At 39.4% G+C, this 21927-nt stretch overlaps 1 protein-coding gene across 1 annotated transcript in view; it reads right to left on the bottom strand.

Moving 5' to 3' along the window:
* The window catches only part of SYNE2 (spectrin repeat containing nuclear envelope protein 2), a 207543-nt gene that overhangs the window by 97949 nt on the left and 87667 nt on the right, over positions 1 to 21927 (bottom strand). Inside the window, 12 exon segments of the mRNA XM_082485681.1 lie at positions 610 to 747; positions 1292 to 1474; positions 1818 to 1958; positions 4832 to 4987; positions 7688 to 7844; positions 8639 to 8904; positions 10263 to 10478; positions 11217 to 11361; positions 12353 to 12675; positions 14452 to 16561; positions 17501 to 17766; positions 18142 to 18297. Of these exon segments, the coding sequence (XP_082341807.1) occupies positions 610 to 747; positions 1292 to 1474; positions 1818 to 1958; positions 4832 to 4987; positions 7688 to 7844; positions 8639 to 8904; positions 10263 to 10478; positions 11217 to 11361; positions 12353 to 12675; positions 14452 to 16561; positions 17501 to 17766; positions 18142 to 18297 (4257 nt within the window).

Below are 21927 nucleotides of genomic sequence, written 5' to 3'. Positions count from 1 at the left end.
AGGAATTCTTACTAGTTTTAATAAAAAAAAAAATCGATGTTCAGAGCACCAACTTTCTCTCTTGGCCTAAACCAAAGAGCAGATGTATAGAAAATTCAAATATGAAATTGCCAGAAATCCTCTTGGCACTTACCTGGCCCCGACCTTCCCTGTAATATTAACAACATTTGATTCTTGAAATTTCTGATCAGAATTACCTTCAAGATACAGTGATAACTGCCTTCCAAACCACAATTCACTTCAAAGTTTCCATCTAACACACAGACATCAAAATACCACTTTACCCTTTTTGGATCATATACATACAATACAGAAAGAACCTTATATATTCAGGCAGTAAAAACTGGTTATAGCCACACAGTAGAGTAACAGAAGACAATCACACATTTTTGGAAGATAGATGTACTACAGTTCAGCACTTTCACAAGATAGATGTGTCCAACAATGAAAAGTATCTATATTTCATGAGTGTCAACTATAACTATTTTTCACTTAAAGGATTTACTGAAAACGGTGAATTATTTATGTCAGTAAGACTTAAGAATGCAAAATTGTGTCTGTGCAGAGCAACCAGTTCTAACAAGACCGTATATCTGCATTAACACTTACCTGAAGGTCATCAGTATGTTTGCGTAAGCTTTTTGCAGAATCATTTTGAGCATCTGCTCTTAGCAAACAGTTGGTGTTTTCTATCCAAACTTTCACATTCTTCAAGAGTTCATCATATTCTTCCATCTTGTTGGCAGCCTAAGAAATTACAGGATTTTACAAAAAGGCACAAATGCATTTCCATTCACTGTATAGGATAAATGCATCTGGACAAGATTAGAACAAAACAGGATGCATTTTCATCAAGGTCAGTTAAATCAGTATGGTGAAATAAAGACCATAACTTTTCTGAAACAGTTTCATGGTTTCAAGCTACCTCCTCTAATCTAAGGTAACGTTGGTGCTTAACGTGCTTACATTTCACAGGAGTGTTGTTGCAATTTATATGGCAATGTTGCTTTAATAGATAGCTCATTAGCAGAGAACCATCATCGCCCATCCAGGGGCATGAATTCCCCATGCCAACCCCCGTCAACCATGATGCAGAGCCAGTCCTTTGGGGTAGCAGCTGGAGGAGATGTTTGCCACTCCAGAAACTCTTAGCTACAATAAGCCAGTGCACCTATAGCAAGCTTTTGATTCTTTATTCATTTGAGAGCCTTTGATGATGTTTTATGCAAAGCCTTTATTTCATTTTTTTTATAAGACGTAATTTTTTAAAAACTTTTACGCTCACATCTACCTTGTTTAAAATGGCAGTTCTGCGCTCGGCAAGTTGCGAGACCTGTTGGTACTGCTGAAGGGGGGTCACTAAGATATCCATCAACTCCTGTGCGTGGCAGGAATCCTGCTCTACTATATCATGCACCTCTGCATCCAGTTCATTGAGTTTGTAATGCCAAAGGTCCAGCATATCCCAGATTTGCTGCATGTGGAGAGAGGGGAAATGAAATATAAGGTCAGGCTCAAAGATAACAGCAGAGTTATTTGTTCTTCATGTGGGGCATGTGGAATTGCAAAGATTTTGGAACTGATATGACAAGAACAGAACATTCTACATCTACTGGTGTGACTCTCAGTTAAAAAAAATACGTATTTTCCTGTGAGAAAGAATTGGTAAATATTCACCAGCTAAATGCTTGCTTGTTCTTCTCCTTTTACAGACATAAAATGAATTGAGGGCCACTTTACACTCCCACTAAACCAGGCTCTGTAGAAATAACCAAAAATCTTTTGACACCCATAAAGTTTTTTTTTTGCAAGATTACCTTCTGAACTTCTTTGGCTTTTGCAATGTTTTCACTCTTGTGTTGTAACATCTTTTCAATAGCTTGAAGGCCATTGTTAATAGTTTCTGCTTTTCTTTTCAGCACATACTGAGGAGAGCCCTGCAAGATTTCAAAGCTAACCTGTCAAAGTAAAGAGAACAATAGGGGAGATTACAAAGATCTGCTTGTTTCTGTGCACCACCTCACCAAAAACAGTCAAATTCTTTTTATGTTTTGCTTGATGAATTACTTAAAAACTCATTAAACTACTTAAAAACAGAGGAATGGAATTACATTTGCAGAGAGAAGTGTTAATATGAGCAGGTTCAATGTTTACGTGTTGTTCAATAATTTCCTCTCACTTAAAAATCACTGGTCAAGAAAGGCAATCCCTGAAGAAGCAATGACACTGCAACTCCCTGGGTGCTTCAGTTCAGCTGCTTTTGTTCTAATCTATATCTATATATCTATATATCTATATCTAATCTATAACAGAGGCGAATCATACTGCATTGTGCAAAGGGTCACATTTAGATTAGTGCTGTAAGAAGCCTAGAACGACACCTTTACGTCTCAGCTGACGGGTATTACTTCCACGTAAGAAATAAGGGAATATGGAAGTGCATCCATATATAGTGAATTTCTAAACATAAATGTAGAGACTTATTACCAAAATAAAAAGCTCCAAGCCCCATAAAGTATGTGAAACTTAATTTTACTCTGCGGACTCCACAGAAATTAAAAATTGGTACACTGGAGGGCCTGATTTTCTACGTAAAGAGAAAAACTCTCAAGTAAGCTGAAGTTGAGTAATTGCCCGAGCACAGAATTGAGCAACACAGTAAGGTACCAGGTTACAATGTTCTAGATGAAGTGCAGGGAGTGAGAAAGTCCTTGCTCTTAGCCCAAAGGGATGTCTTTTCTTACTAAACCCTGCTAGCTGTTAGGGTCAGCCAAGCATCAGGAAATTGTTAAACCATGGTAAATTCTTTGTGTGCTGCAGCCCTAGGATTTATGGGGCACATACACATTGCACATCTTTATGCTGCATTGATGCAAAAGATTCTAGAGTAGTAGTTATTCTGGTTTGAAGCTCCTTATACTGAAATACTTTATCATTTTTGTGGGAAGAGGTATTAAGATCATGATTTAGTTAATAAATTATTTATCCATTTTTATGTCTTAATTTTATTAAAGTTATTTATTTATTATAGATTTCAACACGTAGTTTCAGACCAATATAATAATACCCATAAGGGATTGTATTGATGAAATTGCATTCATCAAAATAAATGTATAGAGAAAAGAACTACAGTGCTCCTCTCAAGTACTCATGCTTATACAAAAAACCTATCAAGTCCAGTCTGTACTTAATGCCTAAGACTCCTTGGAAAAAAGAACTTGGATTGTAATCACTAAACACTTGACCATTAGTACTATCCTGGAGTATACCAAACATGAAAAATTATAGATGCTTGTAGCGCTAGTTTCCAAAATAGAAGAGAAACATGTATGAGCGATGCGACACAGTTGGAAATGAGAAAGCAGACCAAGCACTGACTTCCCATCTTTCCTCACAAAAAACACTGCATCTGAAAATGCTCTGGTCATTGGTAGGGCAGGATTTTAATTTCAAGACTTCTTACTGGGATAAATTTATTATATTTTTCAGATAAAATGCATGGGATCAAAAGTAAAAATTATTTTTAAGTTAGCAGATTCAGAAGAAAGCAGAATGCCATTAAAATATGACAAGTTCATTCAATTTAACACATGCTGGTATCTCCTAATATGTAACTAAACTGATCTCCAGTTCCACTAGCATTTCTTTTGTTTCCTAAATGCATTTTATAAAATTCCAAGACAGTTTATATTGTTTTCCACTACCTAAATGTGGAAAGCAAATGTTATCTAATTTCCAGGACCAGTTCTTTCACTCCAACGTGTTATGTATGCATTGTAATGCATACAGTAAATAAAAACAGTAAATAAAACTGCAAACAACAACAAAAAAACCCCAAAATAATAAATACCATTTTACTTCCCTTCTCCTTCTCTCTCCTACCCACTTGTGGGTTCTAAAAAGACTGGTTCCATTTTGAAACAGAAATTACAAAGTTAACCAAATTAAAACGAATAAGCTGCAATGAATACGTCTCTAAATATTTAATACAACATAAAATGAATGAATAATCTGATGAACACTAACAAGTAACTGGATTTCATAATTATTTTATTAAACTTTCAAGTTTTATCAAATCAACTGGGATTTAGCCTTTAAAATTAGCATTAAACATTATTATTTCTGAAATAAGAGAACTAAAAGTTTTTTTCTTTTTAAAAGTAACACAAATGAATAAATAAAAATTATAATAATTATACCAGGCTAAAATTTGGCTTCAAACTTACAGTACTATTCTTTTTTCCTTTAATTTTGCTTTCAGTTAACTTTTTATACCCCCTGTACATAGAAAACATTGTGAAAAGACAAGGCAATGTTCAGTTATTTAAATACCCTGCCTGCTTTTAAAGGAATGCAACTATGTCCTGAGCGGTGGTATAGAGAACCATGCCCTGATACCCTACCATGTGTGCAAACTGGATAAAACCCATCCAGTTTCAAAGTCCTCTTTTAACTCAGTTTTGAAAATATCTTCTCAGTTAAGCTATACAAACTTCCCAATCAACTTTCACCAGTAGTTCAGTTTAAGAATCAGACTGGATAGTAGACAGGATCCATATCATATCCAAGAATTTACTGCTAGTGGTTCTGCCTGTCCTCTTTTAACAGAAAAGAAAAATATTATATTCACACTGCTTACTGTACAGTTATTCTAAAAGGAGACAGTTAACATGAGGAATTTTTCCTCATGCATACATTTTCACCAAGGAAAATGCAAATGAAAATAATCAATGTTTCAAGTTGAAATTTATAGTTACAACATTCATCAAAAACTGCTGTACTTATTTATACATTACAAAAAGGTAAATAAGAAAATTACATCAACAGTTACCTTTTCTTCTAGGTCTTGCAATACTTTCTTGCAGTCCTCCAACTGTGTTTCGATCTCCGCAGGAACTATTGTATACATTTCAGAATACTTCATCCGGAGTTTCTCCATTATATCCTTTAGAGTCTGACTTTCTTTACCAATCACACTCTGAACCTCCTACAAAATTAAGAATAACTTCAGCAGTTTTACCCAGTTTTTACTGAGTGCACGTGCATGTGTGTATATGTACATATTTATATATATGCACACAAACGTACATATTGTGTTTTATATTTCCTACCATGATTATGGTTTGGAAAAATTGTTTTTGTGATATCAAACCTAATTTGACTACCTTTGAAAGCAGATTAACTTTGAGAAATACTCACTCATTTAATCAAATGATGCTTTTCGATCTGTAAGAATTAATTAAACTTGATACTACTCCATGTCAGGCAACTGACACACTGATGTTCATTGACAGGTATAGCAATGTAGTCATATGAAGTGCTCCTACGATTAAATGTTAACCTTTGTGCTCTCCCTTTTGCCCAAAGTGCATATTCTCTTTGGAAGACGTTTAATAGCCAACATTAATTCCTTCATTATTATAAACAACACAAAGGCCACAAAAAGCAACAGGTTTCAAGCTCAAGTGTCTGCTTTCAGGCAATTATGCAGAGCAGCACAGCGGGCTCCTTTCAAAACAGTAGTTTCCAGTTCTGCATGAAGAATGTAGGTTTTATGAGATAAAAGAAACTTGAACAACTGTCTACAGCCTGTGGCCTAGAAATAAAATCTGATCTAAGTCCTCTTGCAGAAAGAATGAAGAAACTCATTTGTTTCGAAGGTTTTCTAGAATTTCAAGTTGGAAAGTTCTGTTCGTTTGCTTTATGGTTCCTTTTCCTAATGCTCAGCTGTTCGAGCAACTCACATGTTAACTCAAGTTATTGGGAAAAATGATCTAAAGCTCCTGCCAAGCAATGAAAGACATTAGAATTAATGTCCTTTTCTTTTTCAATCAGGGGTAATGGTAATCCATTAACTCCAGGTCTCTACTTGGGAATCTTTTCCCTCATGCAAATACAATGCACAGAAGAAATATGTAAGAGTCTGAGACTGATTTATTTCCTGTGATCCCACAACAACTGGGTGTGTGTGATATTAAAAAAAACATGAACTGTGTGCCTAATTCTACCACAGAGAAGGCTGTTGTCAAATGGATGAATTAAGATTGTGCCAACGTTTACGGGAGTTTATAGATTCCCTGACTTGAATTTGAAAGAATCAGTTACAACATTCGTCTCCCAAACAAAGCATGTCTCTGCAAACTTGTTTCTGTATATAAAAGCATGTTCACATTTCACAGATTATTTAGCTGGAAAGCAGATATCTGTCAAAACCACCACAATTTTTTTCCTAGGGGACTAGATGATATCACTTCCCACTTGCATATTAATCTTCGTTGGTGAGTTAAAACTTTGCCACCTGACTAACCTAGATTTGGCATCTGGAAGTGAAATAGGCATTTCCTTTCAATAAATGCAATGGAGCCCTGAATAATGCTATACATTTTATAGAAACTAGCATTTCTTTGGCAGTAGGGATGAAATTGCCCTGCAGATTTTGGCTTACTGGTACTTGAATTGGGTAAAATTAGGGATTTTTTCAATCCTTTCATCTGAATTTTCACATTTGCTTGTTCTGATTGCATCAGGAACAGGAACAATGTCTAAACTCACTTTTGGGTGAGTTTTAGGTACTCAGAGAAGCACAGTTTGGATATGAGGGAAAACAGCAGACATCAAACACCTGCAGTAGTAACATTTCCTCCTGGATACAAAGAACTCAGTAGAAGAGCAGACCCAACTCCAAACTCTAATTCTAAGTAATTTCAAATAGAAAGCCAGCCCTTTCAGACAAATCCGTAAGGTTTTTACCACAGTAATGCTGGCTCATGGGTTTTCAGAACTTCCTCAAGATGCAGTTAACATTTCTCTCTCACGCTAACCTCTAGGAAAATGCTCATATCTGCCACCATGATCTTTGGCTTCTGTACTTTTTCTAGCCCTTTGCCAGCTTCAAGCACCTTCTAAACAAAACACGTGGTGGGGACCCCGAGCTATTTTTTATACAAGACACAGCACAGAGAGACCAAATTTGTAAAAAACCTTAGTAGGCTGGAATAAATAAATTATAAAGTTCCATAGTTAAAAGACAACTCAATTAAATATAATTAAAATTAAATTTTTATCAATATTTAAAAAATAAGATAGTAATATAAACACAGTGAGACTAAATGGAAACAAATTAAAAAAAAAACAAAACAAAACCCACATTCAGGAAGCGTTAGGAATAATACCATTTCGTAAAGTCAAGAATTCAAAGAAGGATAACAAAAATATACTGAAATGATAGAAATGTACAGACTGGGTCGCTGCAGAGTGCTGGTTGCTGCTAGGGGAGACTGTGGTCTTGATCACAATTTGATTTCTAAAAAGCGTTTATCAGGTTAACCTCCTGATATGGTACATCAAATCCAGAGCATCTGAAGCTGCCCTAGCTAGGTACAGAGGGGGAAGAGGCATACGATGTACACTAAGCCATCTGTTCGAAAAGGCATGCAACTGGCTGTGAAACTCTCTGCAATTTGGAAAGGCATCTATGGCTGCTAACCGGACCACAGAGAGGGAGAGGAACACAAACCAAGGACATTGCAGGACCAGTCATATTCTGCTGAGCCAGATTCATTCTCTATAAGTCAGTGTGCATATGCACATACTTTGCCACTAATTTTGTTTGGAGCAAGTTCAAGCCCCAGCATAAAAAAAGAACATATTTAGAATGTCCCTACACAGTAACAGTGCTGTTACCAACCTCCAGTTGTCCTGCCTTTCCAGTAACATCTTGTAATAACAGAGATGCAGCATTCTGTAATGCATTTGTCACAGCACTTATTTCTTCAGTGATCTTGTTCCTCTCTTGAATCTCAGCTTGTACAGAATCCTTATGGTCTTGAGTCTTTTCATACAACCTATGAAAAATTTCCAGCAAGAATATATTGTTAGACTCTACGCTAAATAGGAGTAATCAAAGAGCATGCTTAATACAGGTATTTTTTAAAATATGTATCCAGAAGCACATTTTTATATTACAGAACCAGTATTTTTATATTATTTTCTGTAACTAAATCTTCAAATTTCTGTCCTTTATCGCCTCAGTTTCTTCCAAAATGAGTCTTCAGATATTGCTAAACAAAGTATGTTTGGTAGACCAAATCAGATAGCATGCACATTTAAACAGCAAACAGACCTCAGGTTCTCAGTCTGAAAACACTGGCTGAGCAGAAGACATTCACAAAGATTTCCATGTCAAAAAGCAGGCATGGAGATGGGTGAGTACAATCACAGATTCGCAAAAAATATTTGAGGTAAATTTTAAACAGTGGCACTCAGTAAGGCAGAAGTTGCACTGTTGCAAAAAGTACAACATCTAATTTTCGTAAGAGTGGAAGACCCACACATCTCATGCAAGTTCACAAGAGCTTGGAGCCCCCAAAATCAACCATCATACCTTCTGATTCCTTCTACATTTGAACACAAGTTGCAGGCCGCACATGATATAGCCAGGCTCAGGTCTTCTCCCTAACTACTACCTCCCAATGCCCATGCTGGAGACAGCAGATGGGTTAGATTGAGCACTGGTCTGACCCAGTAGGGCATTCACTATCCTTTTAAGTGCTTTCATATACTCTTTAATACCCGATAAAATGCTGTGCTTATAAGTAGTCCTATGCCATATTTTCAACAGAAATTTCACACCACTTACTTTTTACAGCGATCTTGCATTGCCTTTATCTCACATAAGGTGGGAAGGGTAGCTTCTACCTCAGTATTTTCAGATATATTCAGGATGTTTCTTATTCGGTGAAGAAGTAAGAGTAAGAGGAGCTGCTGCTGGTTGATGTTTTCCTCAAATGAGTTCACAAAATCTAGTAATTCTACCAGTTCCTCTCTGGTGGCCTTTTCTTTCTCTTTAAGACTTTCTGGCTGTTCTTCCTGGAGCTTATCGAGAATTATTGTTTCTCGTTCCAGCTAAGTAAACAGCATGTCAAAGCATGAGATAAAGTGCTTTTTTATTCCATCACCTTAAGTTACATTATTCATTTACTCATACACATGACTAAGTACTGGGAATTACATAGCCAGAGACCTTGAACCTCTGAAGTGTGCCAAAACATTTGAATTTGCTCTAACAAAGCACATAACCACACACAGAGTTGCTCTGGATTCAGGGAATTTGTACTATAAATATCCCCATCATTTTTGACTCCAGGTTCAAGAAATGCTGGGGATAAGTGGCTGATCAGTGGGTGGGAAATTATGTTCTGCACTGATCTCAGTCCTTTACATGTGATTTTACTGAGGGCCCCATCCCTACCACATTCACAGTATCACAGTATCACAGTATGCTAGGGATTGGAAGGGACCTCAAAAGATCATCTAGTCCAATTCCCCTGTCGGAGCAGGAACACCTAGATGAGGTTGCACAGGAAGGTGTCCAGGCAAGTTTTGAATGTCTCCAGAGAAGGAGACTCCACAACCTCCCTGGGCAGCCTGTTCCAGTGCTCTGTCACCCTCACTGAGAAGAAGTTTCTTCTCAAATTTAAGTGGAACCTCTTGTGTTCCAGCTTGAATCCATTACCCCTTGTCCTATCATTGGTTGCTACTGAGAAGAGCCTGGCTCCATCCTCATGACATTCCCCCTTTATATATTTATAAACGCTAATAAGATCACCCCTCAGTCTCCTCTTCTCCAAACTAAAGAGACCCAGCTCCCTCAGTCTTTCCTCATAAGGGAGATGCTCCACTCCCTTAATCATCTTAGTTGCCCTACGCTGGACTCTCTCCAGCAGCTCTCTGTCCTTCTTGAACTGAGGGGCCCAGAACTGGACACAATATTCCAGATGCGGTCTCACCAGGGCAGAGTAGAGGGGAAGGAGGACCTCTCTCGATCTGCTAACCACCCCCCTTCTAATACAGCCCAGGATGCCATTGGCCTTCTTGGCCACAAGGGCACAGTGCTGGCTCATGGTCATCCTGCTGTCCACCAGGACCCCCAGGTCCCTTTCCTCTACACTGCTCTCTAACAGGTAGCTCCCCATCCTATACTGGAACCTGGGGTTGTTTCTGCCCAGATGTAGGACCCACACTTTCCCTTGTTGTATTTCATTAAGTTATTCCCTGCCCAAATCTCCAGCCTGTCCAAGTCTCTCTGGATGGCAGCACAGCCCTCTGGCGTGTCAGCCACTCCTCCTAGCTTAGTGTCATCAGCAAACTTGCTGATAGTACACTCAATTCCCTCATCTAAATCATTGATGAATATATTGAATAATATAATATAATAATTGAATAATATAATTCCCCAAAACTTAGTTTGTTGAGCAACTCACCTCTTCATTGATGAATTTCCATTCCTGCTTTAGTTCTTCACAGTTAATTTCCAGCCCTTTTGCCGCCTCAAGCAAACCCAGCCAATTTTCCCACAGCACTGTTACAATCCTGCCCAGTGCCCTGTCACTTCCTTTGCATAATCTCATCAGCTCTCCAGAGACCTGCCTCAGCTTCACAAGATCACCTTCAGCCAAGTCAATGTTGGAGACCAAACTCTTAGAGGAAAAATAAACAAGTAAATAAATAAAACATTGCAGTCAGAAGTGTTAATGAAGCATTTGGTTACAGTATTAGGATCCTCTAATAAAATGGCAATCACTCCATTGAGCTGGTTAAATACGGTTGTAATGACAGAATTCTGCTGGCTAAGACTGCAGAGAAAGATGGGGTGAATAAAAGAAGCAAAACGAACAGCAGAATAGTGTGCCCAGGCAATTAGGTTGTTCTCACTTCTTTCTGGTTACGTGGAATGGAAGAGGAATGAGCAGGAATTACAGAGATGTAAAATGACAAGCCTGTAATATGATACGTACTAAAACAAATGACAGTAAAGAGGTTGATTATGGCTGAGGTCTGGTGGGCAGACTGCAAGAGGGTCCTGTGTGGGGAAACTGGAAATTCTCTAATTTTCACTTCTGAGGGAAACCAACAACAATGTTAGAAATCTAATCACCCTGCATCCTGCAAAGAAGCAATCAGGGATCTTAACAGAAATAAAACACTACCTTAAGCACAGATAATGATTGATTTCTACAGCAATAAGATGTACTCATTTTACATGGCCTATTATAATTGTCTTTTTATAGGTATATAAATATATCTGTGGATTTATATATACTTAAAAATATAGGATAAAGAATTTAACTTCTTTCTACTACGATATCATATGGTGTGCATAGCTGCTACATCACAGTTTTGCATGAGCTTTTCAAGTTCTTCAGAGCCTCTCTTACCTTGCTTTCTTCTAAGTGCTCCAAAGCTTCTTTATAGGACATTGGTATTTGAGACAAAGACTGTCTAAGCATCTTTTCCAATTTGTTAAGATTATCACAGACCTTATCTTTGGTTTTTGTGTAACTTTTGTATTTTTCAAGATACCTGTAGGAAACAATTAATATACCAATTAAAATTTGTTGTGGTTGCTCCTCTTTCGAAACATAATGCCAATTAGAATTAAAAAAACCCTCTCCCGAACTAGTAGTCCTTACTATTTTGCAAGCTATCTTCAATCAGCATTTGCTATACACTTCTGGTCTGATATCTGAGAGACTTTAGAGAAGCAGGTACAAATGCCCCAGAGGTAAAGAAATATAGGTATGTATATCCATGTATCAGCCACGGAGCTGCTCAAAAGAATTGTATGTCTTGATCTAAGTTTCCATCCTCCTCAGACGTTCCCAAAAATTAGCTCCCAGTTTGTAACACACATTCTATTTGTCCCTTCGATGTGTGGTCTGTACAATTCCAATTTCTTATTTCTATATCTTATTATCTCTTTGCTATTACCAAAGCTTTTAAAGTCATCCAATTCTTTGATTATAAAAGCAGATTTTAAAGTTACGGTCAATAGAAAGAGAAGCACTAGATCATGAGCAAGCAATTTTACTCTACCTCCCAAACTTTTTCTGTGCCTGTATCTGAAGGCCTTTCAGATCTCTTTCATACCTATATTTGAAGGAAGGAAACTATGGCCTGTGTCTTGTTTGGTCTTTACTTTCGCAAGCCATAGAATAGCCTATGGAAGACATTCGTTAGGGTCCCTCTGAAAACTAGTCTAACCTGCACCAGCACTGAACTAGAGACTGCAGAAATGTGCTTTCTTCTGATTCCGGCACCATATGACACTCAGTTGAGCCCCATACATACTTTTTGGAAGATACTAAAAATGACTGCATTGTAAATTATTGCTTATATGTTTATTATCTGGTAATTTTCGCTCCATTACAATCACATCTGGGAACAACACAAATGCTTACAGTTCTTTCTGCTGAATTATCTGGTTCATGCAGAGCAGAAAAAGCACTGCATTTATTATCAGTCAAATTTGTCATAATAAGGAACATGATCTAGGAAGATCTCTTAAACCTACCTCTGTTGATCGGCTTCCTTTCTTTGAGCCTTCTCCCTTAAGGCCAAACTCTTATTCACTAGTTCTGTTAAATTGTTTTCCAGACATATTTTGCCTTCTGTTTTCACTACGTTTTTCAGCTTGGAGTACAGGTTTTCTATGGTAGCCTTTGCAGAGTTGAACTCTTCTTGTTTCCATTCTGGAGTCTGACAGTCCTCTTCTGAGCTACCAAGCTCTGCTGCAGCAGACGTGACTTGAGCTTCATAGTCCTCGAGGAACCTGGCAGCCCTCTGAACAGCCTTGGTATAAAGCTCACCAGTCTTACATGCTTCCTCCAGAGCACTCTGAAAGTGTTAAAACAGACAAAGGAACAATCAAGAAAGACTGCTGTGTTCCTCTGGATCACCAGATGGTCCTCTCAGAATTTCACGCCTTGTCTTTGAGACCCAGAATTGGCCTGAGGAGGTGAGGGAGGACACATGGCAAATGCACTCTGCTACCTAGGGAGTCACAGAGCAATGCTGTAATCTATGGGTTGATTGCCCTAAACCATAGGAAGGCGGGTTATGAGGAAACCACCAATACTGGAAAAGTCCAGAGAGAAGGACGGCAGGACACAAGAGTAATAACATACTTTATGGACATGGCAGTATACACCCTGTTCAGACAAGGAAAACACACATGTTGATGCTTTATTTTGCTCCAGGGGATATCTCCACTATGAGCTGACAGACTGCTTCTCACTAAACCCTCTTCTCTTATGTATTTATATACAGAATGATATGTGACTTTGCCAGTTCTTGGATTTCCACAGGGCAGAGAAACTTTGCCATTGTGCTTCCCACACAATACCCAAGCAGTGAAGATAAAGCACAGCAAACCAGGAAATCTGGCAATAGGACCATAAGTCCATCAGGGGTGCTTAGTCTCTCCCCCTGTTATTAGCTACTACCTCATATTTCCTCGTTTGTATCCATTGATCTCTTGGGAAGTCAGGGCACAGGTCTTCTTGACCAGGACACAGTTCCAGAACCTCTCTGCTATGAAGGCTACCACTCTTCTGGTTTTCAACATCGATTTATTCACTAACTCTCTCTCCTTGAATTAACGCTGCCTTTTAGCTCAAGGAGTCCTTTTCCAGCCATTAAGCCTACCTCAAGCATAATTACATTTCTCAGCTAGATTTCCCACTTGCCCTCAGCTCAGCAGGCTGAGCAAATTCAGTTTTATTAACTGCCCTTAACGCTCCTTATCCCTCTAACAGCATCTGTTCCAGTTTAAGCAGCCCTTTCCTGACAAAGGCATCAAGAATCAGGTTGGTCCTCCAGCAATGCCTTGTCAATGCCTTATATAGCTCCATTAAAGCCTTGGATCATGGTTGCCTTTCCTTTTCTCACCCTCCCTGAGGCCTGATGACACTGGTTCGACCTGTGCTTTACTCTTCTTGATCGCTCCCAACTGGTAAGCTTTTTCTTTAAGGTAGAAACAAGGAACTTCAGGTTTTTTCATCGTCACTATTGAAAATGATACATAAAATCAGTCCCAAGAATAATGGCAGGACATTTACACCCAGTGTCTCTTCAGCTCAATATTTCAACACAACCTTCTTCTTCCTCCCCTTTACCTTTCTTTTCTTGTGCCAATCCCCTTTGTTTGAAGTTGCGCCAGGAGAGGTTTAGCTTAAACATCAGGAAAAACTTCTACGCTGAAAGAGTTATCAAAGACTGGAACAGGCTGCCCAGGGAAGTGGTTGAATCACCATCCTTGGAGATATTTAAAAGCCATCTAGATGTGGTGCTCAGGGACATGGTTTAGAAGCAGGCCCAGTAGAGTTAGGTAACGGTTGGACTTGATGATCTTGAAGGTCTTTTCCAGCCATAACGATTCTATGATTCTATGATTATAATCAAACTGAATACAACTAATTTCTTTGTATCCTTAGTTTCTCATCGTGATTCCCGCCATATCTACCAGTGCAGACATGATGATGGACCAATTCAGTTATTAGCATAAAAGGAGGATATATGCCATGAAAATATAAACACCGCAGTCACAGACACCTAATATAATCATTGGGAAAAGACATACAGCCATAGCTTACTTTTATTAAATATACTTACAACACGGGCAGCAATGTCTGTCTTTAGCTGTATTTCATGGTCTTGCAATGTCTCTAATTTTGCTTCTATTTCAGCAACAAGAGAATTTTCTTCTTGGTTCTCCCTCTCTTTTTCCATGATACATTTAATGTCAGAAAACTTTGCTTGCATCATATTCTGAATTCCTTCCCATCGCATCTTTTCATACTGCATTATTTTTATGTCTATCAGAAGTGGCTGTTGGAGCTCTAATTGAATATGCTTTATGATGTGGAATATATGTTCTACTTCATTCTGGATATCTTCCTTGTTTACACACTGGAGACTAGAAACCAAGTTTTGAAGAAACTGATTCAATTCCTCAACATCTTTCTCCACGCTCTTTATTTCTTCCGTCTTAGATTCTTTGAGTGGTGTATCAAAACCCTCATTTTTGTATATTTGATTTGCTACCTCCTGAGTTAAGAACAAGATTTGCTGACCTGTGTGAAACAGAATCTGTGCAGATATAAGATTCTCAGAAGGAGAAGAACTAGAGCTATCATTTAGGATGTTAGCTTCTTTTCTTACAGTGGATGTCACAGACTGGATTTCATTTAGTAATGCTTGAATCTTATCACATTCCCTAACAACATTATCAAAGCGCATTATCTTCCCTTTAATGTTATTTTTAATTTTAAAAAATTTAGTTTGTAATTCATCCAGCTGCAGTGAGTCCCATTTTAGACCTACATGTTCAAAGATTTCTTTGTACTTCATTATTTGTGACAAATTGGACTGAAAAACTAATACTTTTTCTTTAAGTGCTTTGCATTTATCATTCATGTCCTGCTTGGCACCTAATAATTTATCTTCTTCCAGGTTTATTTCACCATACTGTAGATCATTAAGGTCTTGCTGCAATGAAGTGATTCCTTCAGCAAACTCTCTGTAGACAGATATCTTTTTTTCTACTTCATGAAGTTTACTCTGAATTTGCCTCTGTGTCTTCCTTGCTCTATTCTTCAGACTTCTTAACTGATCAATCAAAAATAGTTGCTCAGACAGGCTTAGTTCCCCAGCTGTGACCTGACTCTCTTTACAGTGGCATGAGATAAGACCTTCTATTTCCTGTATGTCCTTTAAAATCTCCTGTAAAACGGCTTGTTGATCGATTAATTCTGACCACGTGCTGGTTTGGTTCATGTCAGGCCTGGCAAGCATCTCAGCATTTCGAAGCTGACAGTGAACTTTTTCTACTTCTGCAATAAGTCTTTGCCTCTCCTCCAGCTGGAGCTCTAGTTGCTGTAATCTTTGAGCTGATTTTAAAACAAGAGCCTTGTATGAATTCTGCAATGTTTGTAAAAGGAAGGTCATATCAGAGATCTCCTCTGGATTCAAGGTGGGAACTATGTGCTGGAGCCCATAATCCAGTGATACAATCTCAGGCTCTCTGTTTAGAACTTCCGTGCTCATCAGCTGACAACTTCTGATCTGTGATTTAACATCACTGGGGAAAAGTGCTGCTTTCTGATCAAGAGAGGACAGTGAATCTTTAACCCATGAAATATTTTCTTTCAGCCTTTTCATCATTTCATGTTTCATGATAGCAGGACCAGTGATCTGAACACCCTCTCGAGCACTTTGTTGTGGTGATAATGCTTCCAATTTGCTCTGCAAATCATATATAGAGTTCTCCAAAGCTACCTTCTCTTGATCACTCCAAATTCTTTTCATCTGCAGCTCAATCCTTCTTTTTAATAGAGAAAGACCATGTTTAATGTCCTGTAGCTCTGTGGTCCAAAGTACAGGGTATTTGGCTTTACCGTCAGATGAGGAATAAAACTCTGCTTGTAAATACTGCTCTTGTATCAGCCTCTGAATATCCTGTGCTTTATTCATAAGCAGGTTAAATTCATCGATTTCTGCCACAACTTGATCATATTTCTTTTGCACTGTTTGTTCCATGTGTTGCCACCATTGCTCCAGTTGCCTCATTTGGCTTTCGGTTAACACTTTATCCATGCATGTTAAATGCTGAGATAAACTTTCTTGCTGAGTTTTCAACTGGTTTAAGGCATCTCTTTCTTTTCGTAAGGACTCTATGCACGCCTTAATTTTCTCCAGAAGAACTGTGTTGTTCATAGGACCCCTGCCAAAAATATAAGTAGTGTTTAAAAAAACCCACCTTCTAAAACATTGCCTGGACACATTTTTAAAAGAGAATTTCACTGTTTAGAAAATGATTCACTCACTTTATTCACTTAATCACACGTATCTCTCAATATTCTCTCACAAACCTTCTAGGCACCATTGCAGTATCGTCATTTCTTGCTTGTCTGTACAGCATTAGTTATTTCTAGATATCTTTGCAGGAAAGGCAATTCATTCAAGATTAGTTTGGAGGTATTTATCTAATCATCTTTTATTTCCAGGAGTATTTTGAAATTCCCACCTAAAATACATTTAGCAGCTAGATTTTTATTCAATATTTTTTCAATCTCTGTGCTGTAAATTAACAATTTTATAGATTATTTTAAAGATTTTCAAATTATTGTGATACATTATTGTGACCAATAGGCTAGTTCCATATGTTGAAGGCTAATTTATAAAAGGTGGTAAATATTTTGTGTGCATTGTTTACCTCCAAATTGGTACTGTAGACTTATTTATGCCACAGCATTCTTCCTATCAAATAAGGTTAATTTTCAGAGTAATGAGATATTTCGCTCAGAAAAAAATTAGAACTGAGTTGTTAAAGAAAAATTAATATTTCACATCTGCGATAATTTTGCAAAAATACTTTAATACGGCTTTTAGATAGGTTTTCAGCACAGCAACCATTTCTTTGTTTTGCCTAAAAAATAAAAAGAGTAGGTTGTTGCTAAAGGATAGCAAAGAACCACCAGAAATGCTTCTGTTTAAGGCTGTTTAAACTTACAAACCTATGAGACTTCTCTGGCTACCTAACATTAACAAGATGGATAAAACACCATATTCTTGACTGAGCAATACTGAAGTAAGGCACAAGAATTCAGTGTAGGACCGTATTTGTTCTGTAACCTTAACAGAAACCCTCAACTATACTTACATTTTTATGTTATCTTTTTCTGTTGACAAATTTTTCATTGAGGACTGTGCAGCAGAAAGGTTTTTCTGGTACTCATTAATTAAACAGTACTGTTGTTGCTTCACTGCCTTAATAGCATCTAGTTCTTGAAGCAGCCTGTCCCAGCAGGGCACCGCAGGTTCTGTGGTTTGCAGCTCTGCTCTGTTTGATCCTGTTGCATTGGGAAATGCTTCTTGACTATGACACAGAGATTTTGCTTTCCATGTTTCCAGTTCAGTTTGTAAATTCTGTAATCAAGCCCATCACAGAGAGGAACAAAAGAGGATTTTGAACACTTTCAGCACAAAATACAGTTAATTACTGATACATCTACAAACACGTGCTTGCTCAGTCACATGTAAATAAGCACGCATGCCTGTGCACGTCATGGAAGCACACGTGCAATCATAGGTGTACCTACTACTGTGCTCTATAAAAGCGGTACAAAATATCGTATTTACATGGACATATTTGCATTAAGGCACAGTGTTTGTAGATTACCTGGTAGAAAAACTGACTAATCATAAGACTATGTGAAACAATTTTGTTTTGCTCAAGTGAATGATAATTCTGTAAGTGCATCACTACATTAACAGTGAGGAATGTCTTTGCAATTTCCATACCTCTAGCTCTTTTAGTTGTTCATTTATGAGCACGATATCCAGTTCAGCCACTTCATTCTTCAACTCATTGACCTTTTGTTCCTCTTCAAAATATTCAGTGTTTACTTGCACTCCAGGAAATAGTTCCTTCTGGACAACCACTTCTGCACCTGTGTCCTAAAATGCGAAACAGGATTCTTATTTCTGAAGGTCATAAACCACCAGGTTTTCTGACTGTAACACTTTGCTTCACATCTTTAAGCCATGCCTAAATCCTGCTGTGGCTTCCCCCACAGCCTCTGTGGGTCAACCAGGACTCAGAGACTGGAACCTCCATCACTACCCCCGACCTCTGCAGTCACCCTGGCTTGCCAGCACTGCTTAGATAGCTATGAATCTCTGCCCATCATTTTAAGTTTGAAACTCTGATGTCCCCACCTTCCAATAGCATCCCCCTGCAGAAGAACCTAACTGTTCTTCACGGGGCAACTCACACATGAAGCAGCTTGGCTGTGACACAAAGCCATGGCTGCTACTGCCACAAGTGCTATCCAAAATCAGGGGTAAAACGAGAGCCACGTCTAAATCCGGGTGGGGAGCAAGGGAATGGGGGGGTCCAGAGCCAGTCCCCGGCACTGCCACCGATTCCCACAATGACAGAAGGACAAGTCACTTTGGGTGTGGCCAGGTTTAAACAACACATCAGCCGAGCTGAGGTCAGCTCTTAGCTGAGGATGCTCCTAGCCATCCCCAGTTCAGATGTAAAACATAACCCTCTAAATCACCTTCAGCTAATGCAGACAATGACATAAATTAAATGTCACAGGCTTATTGGATCACATGGCGACACCTTAAAAATCTTTCTGTATTTCCCTTTGCCCAGTACCTGTCTATATCTGGTGTAAACTGTGATCTGTTTCACGTATAGACTTCATGTGAGCGAATGCATACAAAAATACAGATACGACTACAGTGTGAGCTTCTTCATGGTACAAACATATAAAAGGAGCAACAATAAAAAATTTGTGTTTGATAAACTTATTGTATTGCTACTTTAGGTACTATTGTGCTAGGCAGCAGCCAGCTATCCCTGCAGCCATATCACTTGTAAGCTGTCATTGTCATCTGTCTCTCTGTGGGTCATGAGCTATCCAAAGTATACCTGCTTCCAAGTGTGGGAAACATATAGCACGTTCTAGACATTGTCAGAAAAAAATAATTCTATTTATTTGAACTCTTTTGGTTATTTTCAGTCAAAACTGAAGGGGACCACTCATGAAATAGTCAATCAGAGAACTTTTCCATCTCTCAGTGTACACATCCATAATGGTTGTATCAATTCAGACATAAGATTTCAGCTTAAGAGACTCTGGAGGGCCATAGAACTGAAGTAAGCAGAAAAACTCAGCTAAGCTATCACAGAGGGAGGAAGAAATCCACTTTACCAGATTGAAATATAAACGCATCAAAACACACAGAAAAGTAAGTGTCCTGACACTAAGAAAAACCTCAGGATTACTGTGTACATGTTTTCCATAGTGACACCCATCTACAAGAAGGGCCAGAAGGAGGATCTAGGGAACTACAGGCCTGTGAGTCTGACCTCGATGCAAGGCAAAGTTATGGAACAGATCACCTTGAGTGCCATCACAGAGCACATACAGGACAACCAGACAATCAGGCCCAGTCAGCATGGGTTTATGAAAGCCAGGTCCTGCTTGACTAACCTGATCTCCTCTATTGCAAGGTGACCTGCTTGGGAAAGTTGACCCAAGGGAAGGGCTGCGGATGTTGTCTACCTAGACTTTACTAAAGCCTTTGACTCCATTTCCCACAGTGTTCTCCTGGAGAAACTCTTTGCTCATGGCTTGGACGGGCATGCGCTTTGCTAGGTAAAAAAATAGCTGGATGGCCAGGCTCAAAGAGTTGTGGTGAATGGAGTTAAATCCAGTTGGCGGCCAGTCACAAGTGGTGTTCCCCAGGGCTCAGTATTGGGTCCAGTTCTGTTTAATACCTTTATCAATGATCTGGATGAGAGGATTGAGTGCACCCTCAGTAAGTTTGCAGACAACACCAAGTTGGGCAGGAGTGTTGATCTGCTTGAGAGTAGGAAGGCTCTACAGAGGGATCTGGACAGGCTGAATTGATGGGCTGAGGCCAATGGTATGAGGTTCAACAAGGCCAAGTGCCGAGTCCTGCACCTGGGTCACAACAACCCCATGCAGCACTATAGGCTTGGGGAAGAGTGGCTGGATAGCTGCCTGGCAGAAAAGGACCTAGGGGTATCACTTGACAACCAGCTGAATAAGAGCAAGAAGTGTGCCCAGGTGGCCAAGAAGGCCAACAGCATCCTGGCTTGTATCAGAAATAGTGGGGCCAGCAGGACTAGGGAGGCAATCGTTCCCCTGTACACGGCACTGGTGAGGCCACAACACAAATAGAGGCCCCTCACTACAAGACAGACATAGAGGTGCTGGATCACGTCCAAAGAAGGGTAGCGAAGCTGGTGAAGGGTCTAAAGCACAAGCCTTATGAGGAGCAGCTAAAGGAACTGGGTTTCTTTAGCCTGGAGAAAAAGAAACTCAGGGGAGACTCTCTACAACTGCCTGAAAGGAGGTTGTAGTGAGGTGGGGGGGTCAGTCTCTTCTCCCAAGTAACAAGTGTTAGGACAAGAGGAAATGGCCTCAAGTTGCACCAGGAGAGGTTTAGATTGGTTATTAGAAAAATATCCTCATTGAAAGGGCTATCAAGCATTGGAACAGGCTGCCCAGGGAAGTGGTTGAGTCACCATCCCTGAAGGTATTTAAAAGATGTACGTATGTGACACTGAAGGACATCGTTTAGTGGTGGACTTGGCAGTGCTAAGTTTACAGTTGGACTCTATGATCTTAAAGGTCTTTTCCAACCTAAATGATTCTATGATTTTATCATAATTGCACTGTTCTTTAAATGTTTTTCAATAGTACCCAGTATCGTCTTCTCCATAATTTTTCCAGGAACTGAGGTCAGACTAGCAGGTCTGTAGTTTCCTGGGTCTTCCCTCAACCCACTCTTGCAAATCAGAATAACACTGGCTAGCTTCCAGTCAGCAGGGACCTCCCCAGATTCCCAATACCTTTGGGAGATTTTGTTGGGGTTTTCAGTCAGAGCAGATGTGCAAGTCCCAGGTAAGACCTGCCAATGGACAGGTCAGCTGTGGACCTGCCTATAGATATAACTGTGAAGATTAAAGGATGGCAGAGCACTGGAACAGGCTGCCCAGAGAGGTTGTGGAGTCTCCCACTCTGGAGACATTCAAAACCCGCCTGGATGCTGTCCTGTGCAACCTGCTGTAGGTGACCCTGCTTGGGCAGGGACGTTGGACTAGATGATCTCCAGAGTTCCCTTCCAACCCTGACCATTCTGTGTGATTCTGCGTGATTAGATCTGGCCCTACCTTCTATTTAAGAATGTGGTGACCAAGGATCAGCAGTCATGGGGCACTTGTGATGTAACACCCTTACTCTTAAAGAATAATTGAATCATAGAATCATAGAATGGTTTCGGTTGGAAGGGACCTTCAAGATCATCGAGTTCCAACCCCCCTGCCATAGACAGGGACACCTCCCACTAGACCAGGTTACCCAAGGCCACGTCCAGCCTGGTCTTAAACACTTTCAGGGATGGGGCCTCAACAACCTCTCTGGGCAACCTCTTCCAGTGCCTTACCACCCTCATAGTGAAAAATTTCTTCCTAATGTTTAATCTGAACCTGCCCTCTTCCAGTTTAAAGCCATTCCCCCTTGTCCTATCGCTACGTGCCCTAGT

Source organism: Vanellus vanellus, assembly GCF_965231255.1.
Source record: "Vanellus vanellus genome assembly, chromosome: 6".
Taxonomy (NCBI): Eukaryota; Metazoa; Chordata; class Aves; order Charadriiformes; family Charadriidae; genus Vanellus; species Vanellus vanellus.
Note: the sequence above shows the minus strand (reverse complement) of the source record. Positions and strands in the feature narration are given on the sequence as shown.